Genomic DNA, 12,698 nt, shown 5'->3' on the forward strand with positions numbered 1-12,698 from the left:
GGAGACAGGTTGTGGATGGCTTTGTATGCCATGGTTAGAGTTTTGAACTGAATTCTCTGGGCAATAGGGAGCCAGTGAAGGGATTGACAGAGAGGAGAGGCCGGGGAAGAGCGGGGGCACAGGTGGATTAGTCGAGCAGCAGAGTTTAGGATAGATTGGAGAGGTGCAAGAGTGTTGGAAGGGATGCCACGGAGCAGGAGGTTGCAGTAGTCGAGGCGGGATATGATGAGGGCATGCACTAGTGTTTTTGCAGAGTCTTTGCTGAGGAATGCACGGATCCGGGAGATGTTTTTGAGTTGGAGTCGGCAGGAGGTGGAAAGGGCTTGAATATGTGGCTTGAAGGAGAGATCAGAGTCCAGGGTTATATATATATACACACATATACACACACACACACACACACACACACACACAGTACAGACCAAACGTTTGGACACACCTCCTCATTTAAAGATTTTTCTGTATTTTCATGACTATGAATATTGTACATTCACACTGAAGGCATCAAAACTATGAATTAACATATGTGGAATTATATACTTAACAAAAAAGTGTGAAACAACTGAAAATATGTCTTATATTCTAGGTTCTTCAAAGTAGCCACCTTTTGCTTTGATGACTGCTTTGCACACTCTTTGCATCCTCTTGATGAGCTTCAAGAGGTAGTCACCGGAAGTGGTTTTCACTTCACAGGTGTGCCCTGTCAGGTTTAATAAGTGGGATTTCTTGCCTTATAAATGGGGTTGGGACCATCAGTTATGTTGTGCAGAACTCTGGTGGATATGACGCGCCCCCTGGGCCAGGTTGTTAGGGATACCCGGAGCCGGATCAGATGGGGGTTGTAGTCTCCGAGTGGCTGTGACCCGGTCCGTGCCCAGGGTGTCAAACTCAGTGTGTGGCAGTCTTTACAGATGTTATTAGTTCTTAGTGTCGACTACGCCACCCGTTGATTTGCGGTCAAAAGGCCGCCGCTGCAGCAGGGTCCGCTGAGGCTGGTGGTATGTGTGCAGCTGTGATAGTATAACCCCCAACGGGAGGGGTATAGCCTCAGGGGGTCAGGTGTAGAGGATGGTGGTAGTGGTGGTGCAGTGTGGATGGTAAGAAGACTCAGTCGGGCTGTGCAGTTCAGGGTTTTTACTTACTGCTGTTCTGTTGGTCACTCTGGCCTTGAGTGACCGCCCGAGCCATGCTGCGTCCACCAGGTCCTGGACTCGGCCAACCCCCAAGCAATTCTGGAGCGTGGTCCTGAGCTCCCTTTCTGACTGTCCTCTCTACTTGCCTTTCTCACCAGGGGTCCACTTATATCCGGCTCCCTCGGGCCTCTTGGTGGGTGCACCTCTTCGGGGTTCCCTGACCCTATACCTGGTGTGCCTTCTTAGTGGACTTAGTGAGGGGCTGCTCCACATGTAATGTCGCAGCCTCCGGTTCTTAGCTGAGGGTTGTTTCTCTCCTCCACTAATTTGGGATCCGGTTCCCTTGCGTGCCAACCCTTCACCCTTCTGGTTGTATACTAGGTTCTTGGGGTTCCTTCTTCTCCCCCTCTGGGTCCTTCTCTTCTCCTCTCTCTCTTCTCTCTGCAGGCGCTCCTGGACCTCTCTCAGGACTGACCGACTCTCTACAGAAGACTGACTAACTGACCCTGATCTAAGATGGTTCCCACCTTATATACTCCCTCTATGTGTGAGCTCAGGTGACCAGCACCCAATGAGCTCCTAGCATTACCCAGACTGCTCCCCCTATCTGCCCCTACACTACTGGGATGTTCCACCCCCCTCCCACTCCAGCCAGGGACAGACACTGTCGTACCTGCACATATACCTAGTGGGAGTACCATCGGTCTGTCCCTCGGAAATGGGATATATGTAGTGTATGCAGCTAACTGAGCTCAGTTCCACACTCCATCCTTACCCGGGAGTGGAATATCACACCTCTGGGTTGAGGTGCAATACCCCTATAGCAGCCGAATCCTCAGGGTGCTACAGATACACAGCTGATAGTCCTACTGAATAGACTGTTAGAATTTGTATTATGGCAAGAAAAAAGCAGCTAAGTAAAGAAAAAAAGAGTGGCCATCATTACTTTAAGAAATGAAGGTCAGTCAGTGCAAAAAATTGGGCAAACTTTGAAAGTGTCCCCAAGTGCAGTTGCAAAAACCATCAAACAATATAAAGAAACTGGCTCACATGAGGACCGCCCCAGGAAAAGAAGACCAAGAGTCACCTCTGCTTCTGAGGATAAGTTTATCCGAGTCACCAGCCTCAGAAATCGCAGGTTAACAGCAGCTCAGATTAGAGACCAGGTCAATGCCACACAGAGTTCCAGCAGCAGGCACATCTCTTCAACAACTGTTAAGAGGAGACTTTGTGCAGCAGGCCTTCATGGTAAAATAGCTGCTAGGAAACCAATGCTAAGGACAGGCAACAAGCAGAAGAGACTTGTTTGGGCTAAAGAACACAAGGAATGGACATTAGACCAGTGGAAATCTGTGCTTTGGTCTGATGAGTCTCAATTTGAGATCTTTGGTTCCAACCACCGTGTCTTTGTGCGATGCAGAAAAGGTGAACGGATGGACTCTGCATGCCTGGTTCCCACCGTGAAGCATGGAGGAGGAGGCGTGACGGTGTGGGGGTGCTTTGCTGGTGACACTGTTGGGGATTTATTCAAAATTGAAGGCATACTGAACCAGCATGGCTACCACAGCATCTTGCAGCGGCATGCTATTCCATCCGGTTTGCGTTTAGTTGGACCATCATTTATTTTTCAACAGGACAATGACCCAAAACACACCTCCAGGCTGTGTAAGGGCTATTTGACCAAGATGGAGAGTGATGGGGTGCTACGCCAGATGACCTGGCCTCCACAGTCACCAGACCTGAACCCAATCGAGATGGTTTGGGGTGAGCTGGACCGCAGAGTGAAGGCAAAAGGGACAACAAGTGATAAGCATCTCTGGGAACTCCTTCAAGATTGTTGGAAGACCATTTCCGGTGACTACCTCTTGAAGCTCATCAAGAGAATGCCAAGATTGTGCAAAGCAGTCATCAAAGCAAAAGGTGGCTACTTTGAAGAACCTAGAATATAAGACATATTTTCAGTTGTTTCACACTTTTTTGTTAAGTATATAATTCCACATGTGTTAATTCATAGTTTTGATGCCTTCAATGTGAATGTACAATTTTCATAGTCCTGAAAATACAGAAAAATCTTTAAATGAGAAGGTGTGTCCAAACTTTTGGTCTGTACTAATATATATAAAAAAAAATTTTTTCATGCAGTGGCATCAATGACTTTTTGGAATCCATTGGAAATAGAATGTATATAGCTCTACAGCAGGTGGAATACGTAGTGAACACATCACCATTTCTGTAAGTAAATATATTTATAAAAAGGTGCCATTTATATGAAATTCTAACCAGATATCGGTAACAACCCATCCAATCCACACAGGCAAAGAAATAATACCATAGGTGTCCATATATTAAGTTTTGTATAATAATGAGAAATTACACAGGGAAAAAAGTATGGACCACGCTTACTGAAGTTTAATACTGAGTACAAAAGCCTTTGGTGGTGATCTAGTTGCAGGAATTGCTCAGGTGTGATTTTGGCCCATTCTTCCACACAAACACTCTTCAAATCCTGTGGACTCTTATGAACTCAGATTTAATTCCTTCCATACATTTTTTATTGCATTCAGGTGATTGACTGGGCCATTCTAGCAGCTTTATTTTCTCTTTCTCTGAAACCAAGTGAGAATTTCCTTTTCTGTGTGTTTGGGATCATTGTCTTGCTGAGATGTCCACCAAAATTTAATCTTCAATCTTCATCTCACTGGTAGAGGGCAGCAGATATTTCTCAAGAATGTCTTGGTACTTTGTCCATTCATCCTTTCTTCAACTACAAGTGCTTCTCCCTAAATTATAATATCAAAAATTTAATTTATTTTAGTTCTTCAATGCAAAAGGTGAAACTCATATTATATAGAGTCATTACTAACAGAGTGATCTATTTCAAGTGATTATTTCTGTTAATGTTGATGATTATGGCTTACAGCCAATGAAAACACAAAAGTCATTATCTCAGTAAATTAGAATACTTTATAACACCAGCTTGAAAAATGTTTTTAAAATCGGAAATGTATGTTCAGTAAATGCACTCAATACTTGGTCGGGGCTCCTTTTGCATCAATTACTGCATCAATGCGGCGTGACATGGAGGCGATCAGCCTGTGGCACTGCTGAGGTGTTATGGAAGCCCAGGTTGCTTTGATAGCAGCCTTCAGCTCGTCTGCATTGTTGGCTCTGGTGTCTTTCATCTTCCTCTTGACAATTCCCCATAGATTCTCTATGGGGTTAAGGTCAGGCGAGTTTGCTGCCAATCAAGCACAGTGATACTGTTGTTTTTAAACCAGGTATTGGTACTTTTGGCAGTGTGGACAGGTGCCAAGTCCTGCTGGAGAATGACATTTCCATCTCCAAAAAGCTTGTCGGCAGAGGGAAGCATGAAGTGCTCTAAAATGTCCTTGTAGACGGCTGCGCTGACTTTGGTCTTGATAAAACACAGTGGACCTACACCAGCAGATGACATGGCTCCCCAAACCATCACTGATTGTGGGAACTTCACACTAGACCTCGAGCAGCTTGGATTGTGGCCTCTCCAGTCTTCCTCCAGACTCTGGCACCTTGATTTCCAAATGAAATGCAAAATTTACCTTCATCTGAAAACAACACCTTGGACCATTGAGCAACAGTCCAGGTCTTTTTCTCCTTGGCCCAGGTAAGACGCTTCTGGCGTTGTCTATTGGTCATGAGTGGCTTGACACAAGGAATGCGACACTTGTAGCCCATGTCCTGGATACGTCTGTGTGTGGTGGCTCTTGAAGCAATGACTCCAGCAGCAGTCCACTCCTTGTGAATCTCCCCCAAATTTTTGAATGGCCTTTTCTTAATCTTTTCAAGGCTGAGGTTATCCCGGTTGCTTGTGCACCTTTTTCTACCACACCTTTTCCTTTCAATCAACTTTCCATTTATATGCTTAGATACAGCACTCTGTGAACAACCAGCTTCTTTAGCAATGACCTTTTGTGGCTTACTCTTCTTGTGGAGTGTGTCAATGACTGATTTCTGGACATCTGTCAAGTCAGCAGTCTTCCCCATGATTGTGGAGCCTACTGAAACAGACTAAGGGACCTTTTTAAATGCATCGGAAGCCTTTGCAGGTGTTCGCTGATTATTCGTATTTACTGAGATAATGACTTGTGTTTTCATTGTCTGTAAGCTATAATCATCAACATTAACAGAAATAAACACTTGAAATAGATCACTGTGTGTAATGAATATACAGTATAGACCAAAAGTTTGGACACACCTTCTCATTTAAAGAATTTTCTGTATTTTCATGACTATGAAAATTGTACATTCACACTGAAGGCATCAAAACTATGAATTAACACATGTGGAATTATATACTTAACAAAAAAGTGTGAAACAACTGAAAATATGTCTTATATTCTAGGTTCTTCAAAGTAGCCACCTTTTGCTTTGATGACTGCTTTGCACACTCTTGGCATTCTCTTGATGAGCTTCAAGAGGAAGTCACCGAAAATGGTCTTCCAACAATCTTGAAGGAGTTCCCAGAGATGCTTAGCACTTGTTGGCCCTTTTGCCTTCACTCTGCGGTCCAGCTCACCCCAAACCATCTCCATTGGGTTCAGGTCTGGTGACTGTGGAGGCCAGGTCATCTGGCGTAGCACCCCATCACTCTCCTTCTTGGTCAAATAGCCCTTACACAGCCTGGAGGTGTGTTTGGGCTCATTGTCCTGTTGAAAAATAAATGATGGTCCAACTAAACGTAAACTGGATGGAATAGCATGCTGCTGCAAGATGCTGTGGTAGACATGCTGGTTCAGTATGCCTACAATTTTGAATAAATCCCCAACAGTGTCACCAGCAAAGCACCCCCACACCATCACACCTCCTCCTCCATGCTTCACGGTGGGAACCAGGCATGTAGAGTCCATCCGTTCACCTTTTCTGCGTCGCACAAAGACACGGTGGTTGGAACCAAAGATCTCAAATTTGAACTCATCAGACCAAAGCACAGATTTCCACTGGTCTAATGTCCATTCCTTGTGTTCTTTAGCCCAAACAAGTCTCTTCTGCTTGTTGCCTGTCCTTAGCAGTGGTTTCCTAGCAGCTATTTTACCATGAAGGCCTGCTGCACAAAGTCTCCTCTTAACAGTTGTTGAAGAGATGTGTCTGCTGCTAGAACTCTGTGTGGCATTGACCTGGTCTCTAATCTGAGCTGCTGTTAACCTGCGATTTCTGAGGCTGGTGACTCGGATAAACTTATCCTCAGAAGCAGAGGTGACTCTTGGTCTTCCTTTCTTGGGGCAGTCCTCATGTGAGCCAGTTTCTTTGTAGCGCTAGATGGTTTTTGCAACTGCACTTGGGGACACTTTCAAAGTTTTCCCAATTTTTCGGACTGACTGACCTTCATTTCTTAAAGTAATGATGGCCACTCGTTTTTCTTTACTTAGAAATTTTATTATGGCAAGAAAAAAGCAGCTAACAGTCTATTCAGTAGGACTATCAGCTGTGTATCCACCAGACTTCTGCACAACACAACTGATGGTCCCAACCCCATTTATAAGGCAAGAAATCCCACTTATTAAACCTGACAGTACACACCTGTGAAGTGAAAACCATTTCCGGTGACTACCCCTCGAAGCTCATCAAGAGAATGCCAAGAGTGTGCAAAGCAGTCATCAAAGCAAAAGGTGGCTACTTTGAAGAACCTAGAATATAAGACATATTTTCAGTTGTTTCACACTTTTTTGTTAAGTATATAATTCCACATGTGTTAATTCATAGTTTTGATGCCTTCAGTGTGAATGTACAATTTTCAAAGTCATGAAAATACAGAAAAATCTTTAAATGAGAAAGTGTGTCCAAACTTTTGGTCTGTACTGTATATAATATTCGAGTTTCACTTTTTGTATTGGAGAACTGAAATAAATTAACTTTTTGATGATATTCTAATTTAGTGAGAAGAACTTGTATATGAAGTTTGTCAGTACCTGAAAAACAACCGCACACCATCATGTTCCCACCTCCAAACTTTACTGTTGGTATGGTGTTTTGGGGGTGATATGCAGTGTCTTTTGGCCTCCAAACATGGTGTGTATTATGGAATCCAAAAATTCAATTATGGTCTCGTCTGATCAGACTATATTCTCCCAGTATTTCACAGGCTTGTCTAAATGTTGTTGAGCGAACTTTAAAATGTGCTTGAACATGATTTTTGTTCAGCAGTGGAGTCTTGCGTGGTGAGTGTGCATACAGGCCATGGAGGTTGAGTGCAATACTTATGGTTTTATTTGAAACAATTGTACCTGCTGGTTTCAGGTCTTTCTGTAGCTTTCCACAGGTGGTCCTTGGCTCTTATACAACTCTTCTGATAGTTATTTTGACTCATCTGTCTAAAATCTTACTGGGATCACCTGGTCTTGACTAGTTTATGGGGAAATGAGGTTCTTTCCACTTGTGGATTATGGCCCCAACAGCGCTCACTGGAACCTTCAGTAGTTTAGAAATTCTTCTGTAACCAATGCCATCAGTACGTTTTGTAACAATAAGGTTGTGAAGGTCTTGAGACAGCTCACTGGTTTTACCCATCATGAGATGATGTTTCTTGTGTGGGACCTTGGTAATGAGACACCTTTTTATAGCCCATCAGTTGAACCAGCTGATATTTTTCATTAAGTGGAAGGATTACCTTCTAATTACTGAAAATTTGGACCTGTGCCCCACCAACATGTCAGATATTAGAGCTGCCAACTGTCCAGAAATTTCAGGACAGTCTGTAAAAATAGTGTACTTTTTTGCTCCGTCCATAAGAAAAATTTAAGGAGACCATGATTTTTTTTGACGCGGAATAATCTCACAGATTATTTTGACAGTAATCATCATCTTACAGTGACTGCAACTAAGGTCTTCATATCAAAATTGCAGGCTGTAAACATGCATCACTTGCAAACAATGATTTATTGTGGTTTTCCAATGTGTTCGTAAAAAACGTTGTCAAAACTGTCAGATATATAGACCCCTGCAGCTATCTAGATCCTATAGAGACAGACATACTACTGTAGGCGCTCACTGGATCAACATGTTAGGCTATGGGTTGAACTAGATGGACTTCGTAACATAGTTTTTAACGTTGAAGGAAGACTATGTTACTTACCATATTCCAAAGAAAAAAAATAAGGAAAATACAGAAAAATTATATAAATCTTATAGAATAAACAAGAATTTTCTAATACTTATAAATAGTATTTGCACAGAAAGCAACACATACATTGATGACTGATCACCACTACAGCACCCTCCACACATATCTACACTTCTCCAGATAAACCAATATAAGTTTCTCAATCGGTGCATATTAAAGATTATATATAATACTCAGTGGCTAGCACCTAATGGTGGAAGTATTGGTTAAGTCGCTCAACATAAATATATACTTGAAGAAAAAAATACGACCATATCAACCCAAAATAATGATAAAAATTAACTTTTATTCATAAATAGTATAAAAAATATATCGGGCACAGTACAAAAATGCAGAAAAGCACATATCATGTTGGATAACCATCTCACTGAAGGGACGATCCGGTCCACATGTTATAGGGTCCGAGGCACCACAGCAAAAAAATATATATATAGTCCTTCATATAATAGACCAATAGAGAGGATCACCAAATGACCACAGCACAATATCCATAGTAATACCCATATGGTAGTGCATATAGCAAGTATATATATATATATAGAAATAATTTTAAATACTTTGCAATACCTCATAGGGAACTTATAGCCTATACTGTCAAGGTGCCATGTATCAGCAGCTAAGATATACATTCACCATATCAAATGCCACATAAGGGACACTAATAATAGCCACTATTGCACCTAATGTAGTCAAAGTATGACAGCTAGAGGGGTACAAATAATGGAACTATGTTAACAGAGTGCATTCCAGACAAGCATAACGATGGGTAAGTAAAAAGCAAGTGCTTCGTTATGTAAAGGAAAATTACCTGGGCCAAAAGCTGTGCTGTCAGGGTACCCTCACGTGGACCGCGCGTCCACCCCAACGCACGTTTCGGCGTTGCCTTCTTCAGTTGGCGCGTTGGGGTGGACGCGCGGTCCACGTGAGGGTACCCTGACAGCACAGCTTTTGGCCCAGGTAATTTTCCTTTACATAACGAAGCACTTGCTTTTTACTTACCCATCGTTATGCTTGTCTGGAATGCACTCTGTTAACATAGTTCCATTATTTGTACCCCTCTAGCTGTCATACTTTGACTACATTAGGTGCAATATTGGCTATTATTAGTGTCCCTTATGTGGCATTTGATATGGTGAATGTATATCTTAGCTGCTGATACATGGCACCTTGACAGTATAGGCTATAAGTTCCCTATGAGGTATTGCAAAGTATTTAAAATTATTTCTATATATATATATATATATATATATATATATATATACTTGCTATATGCACTACCATATGGGTATTACTATGGATATTGTGCTGTGGTCATTTGGTGATCCTCTCTATTGGTCTATTATATGAAGGACTATATATATATTTTTTTGCTGTGGTGCCTCGGACCCTATAACATGTGGACCGGATCGTCCCTTCAGTGAGATGGTTATCCAACATGATATGTTCTTTTCTGCATTTTTGTACTGTGCCCGATATATTTTTTATACTATTTATGAATAAAAGTTAATTTTTATCATTATTTTGGGTTGATATGGTCGTATTTTTTCTTCAAGTATATACTTCTCCAGATAAAGAAGAAAAGTGCCATAGTATTGCCCTGCCCTAACATTACCTCCCTATTATTCCCCCATTGCAATAGTAGTCCCAAAGATAAAATATATTACAGTAGTGCTGTCTACCTTTGTGAACACCTAACAGTAGAAATGTTTCGCTTTACAACCCTATACTATATTAAAGCACATTAGCATAGTTTTAAAAACGAAGAAAACCAACAGATCCCATTCGGATCAAGGGTATAAAATCTATTTACGGGTACATTGCCTTTATTAACAGACTGTATTTTGTCTTGTAAATATGAACTGCTGATGTATAAAGACAGATGCCTTATGAATGACAATACGGATGAAAAATCGGATTTTTTCTGAATGAAAATTGGACTAATTTTTATATGATCGTGTAAACCTGACCTTACCAGAACATGCTCAGCAAAACAGACACATCAAGTTAAAAGGATTGTCTCATTTTCTTCTTAAAGGGAATATGTCACCCCATGGGCGATATCAGACCTCTACTATGGCCATACAGGTTATAGAAAAGTAAATCTATACATACCTGTATGGCCCATAGTAGAGGTCAGAGTGCAGAGAAATCTGTTTTTATAAACTCCGTTTTGCACAGGCCTGGCGTCCGGGGGACGCCAAGAAATCCCCTCCTATGTGTATTTATCATAATCACCCTCTCCCCTGCACGTCACAGGGCCCTGTGATGTGCACTGTTCCATGGCACGACCGAGGTTCACTTGATACATTGTTGCATTAGAGAAGTAAATGGGGCATCATTGTGACATCTACACGAAAGTCGCAAAAAATAAATAAAAAAATCAGATGCTGTTACATTTTTCAGGAGTTGCTTGTCACGGTATTGGAGGTGCTTCAATAAGACCCCATTCACTTCTTTAGCGTCACAGTGTAGCATCATTGAGCAAACTTCAGTTGCACCATGGTTGTTGAGGCCAAAGTGCTGTGTAGTCTTAGCCTAAATGGGTAAAGTTGCAAATCCCTTGTAAAAGCAAGCAACTTCGCAATATACCCATTATTAAAAGTCCTATAATTTACAACTCATTGCCAAGGTTACCGGCCACTTCTGCAGTATATTGACGGTGGTCATTCTAGTTGGTAAAAACCACAAGGCTTACAAGCTCTTTGCTAGATCATAGCTCTGAAGTGCTCCTGAGCTCCTTGGATACTGCACAGGAAATGCTGCCTCCTCTACCAGCAAAAGGGAGCGCACAATCTGGCCAGCAGCTCAGCCACTCCATTAGTCTGAACGGTCAGTGATCAGGAGTTCACCAGCAAGCAGGAATCTGGGAGGCTGGGGAGCGGTGCGCTACTGAAGATAGGACAAACCCTCTAAGGTCTATGGCCGGCTTCCTTTTCCTCAAAAGCACCACCACTTCTATAGAAGTAAATGGGTTGATGGTCCCCACACTCACTTCTATTCTATTCATATAAGAGCTTTCTGAACCTCCGTTTTCACTGGGAGGGGGGGAAGGGGCGCAGCTGTCAGATCCCAGAAATCACACATTTACCATCTATCCCCTGTATATAAGGGATTATAGTGGGAAAACACTTTTAAGTTCAGACATATAGGATGGTCCAGCTGCCCCCCTACCGGACAGCCCCAGCCCACCCGCCACAGACCACCTCAGCCTCCCCACGCCAGACCGCCTCCCCAGACCACCTCAGCCTCCAGCGGCACCCACCCCCAAACCGCTTCAGCCTCCCCCCCTCCTTTCAGCCTCCCTCACCCCCCCCCCTCCCCCCCTCCTTTCAGCCTCCCTCAGCTACCTGGACCACCCCAGTGTCCCATGCTTTATGCTCCCCCTCACACATGACATCTATGGAGAGGTTTGGAGGCTGGGAGTGGGGTCAGGACCGGCACTGCCTCTCCCTATAGAGGAGCCCTTGGGAAGTCCTTTCCATCCCTTCTCTTGAGTGTGGCAGTGCTGTGCTCCCATTGCATCTCTAGGAGACAGAAGACATCGCCATGCCGCACACCTGGCAGCACCTACCTGCCCCGTACAGCCACAGCTCCTCCTCCACCCCGTCACTGGAGGTGCAGAGCCCCGCGTCCTCGCACGGCCCCGTCTCCGGTGTTGGCGGAGGGTTCCCGGGCCGCGGAGATGGCGGCTCCGCCGTGCTCATACCGTGCAGGTAGCGGTGAGGTGCAGGCACAGAAACCCCGGAGCAGAGCGCCAGGTGCGTCCATCTCCAGGGGCCAGAGCACCTGCTCTCTCCAGGTCCTAGCGCCGCCGGTTACACACCGCCTACCGCTAATAGCTCTCCCCAATTGGCCTCGGAGGAGGCATCAGGTGCTCGTCCTAATTCTGCATCGTTGTGATGGAAACTTGTCCGGGATTTCCCAGGGCTGCATAATGTTCTACAAAAGCAACTAAAACCGGGTGTTAAAGGGGAACTCCAGGTTATATGACGTCATCCAGGAGCTGGACGGTAGAAACTCCTGCACAATGCTGCACTGGAGAAACCTCCGGTCCCTGGCAAGGATTCTCTGCTTCAGCTGAGGTCTATAAATGATAATTTTGTTCTGCAGGATCTTGATGGATTTTATGCATTTCTTTAATGTCACAATCATTTTTTATTAATAGTGTTAGCGGGGAATGGATGGAAAACTCATCAGTTTGTGATCAACATCTCAATAGACACGGGACCCCACAAAGAACAAAAACCTGAGGGTGAACTGTGCCAGCGAGCAGTGCTGGAAGCTCCCACATTCGCCAGTGAGTCCACACATCCTAAGCCGGGGTCACGGGGGGACATCACCAGCGAGTCCGCACATCCTAACCCGGAGCCACGGGGCGACATCACCAGCGAGTCCGCACATCCTAAGCC

The 12,698-nt window shown here is 43.8% G+C and overlaps 1 protein-coding gene across 1 annotated transcript in view; it reads right to left on the bottom strand.

Moving 5' to 3' along the window:
* The window catches only part of LOC141154702 (uncharacterized), a 75,207-nt gene extending 62,984 nt beyond the window's left edge, over window positions 1-12,223 (bottom strand). The window contains exon 1 of the mRNA XM_073641041.1: window positions 11,861-12,223. Within this exon, the coding sequence (XP_073497142.1) occupies window positions 11,861-11,993 (133 nt within the window). The 5' untranslated portion in view covers window positions 11,994-12,223. The remainder of the gene's footprint in view (window positions 1-11,860) is intronic.
* Window positions 12,224-12,698: the final 475 nt, after the last annotated feature.

Source organism: Phyllobates terribilis, unplaced genomic scaffold (genome assembly GCF_046119375.1).
Source record: "Phyllobates terribilis strain yellow unplaced genomic scaffold, ASM4611937v1 Scaffold_7__3_contigs__length_470593459, whole genome shotgun sequence".
NCBI lineage: Eukaryota > Metazoa > Chordata > Amphibia > Anura > Dendrobatidae > Phyllobates > Phyllobates terribilis.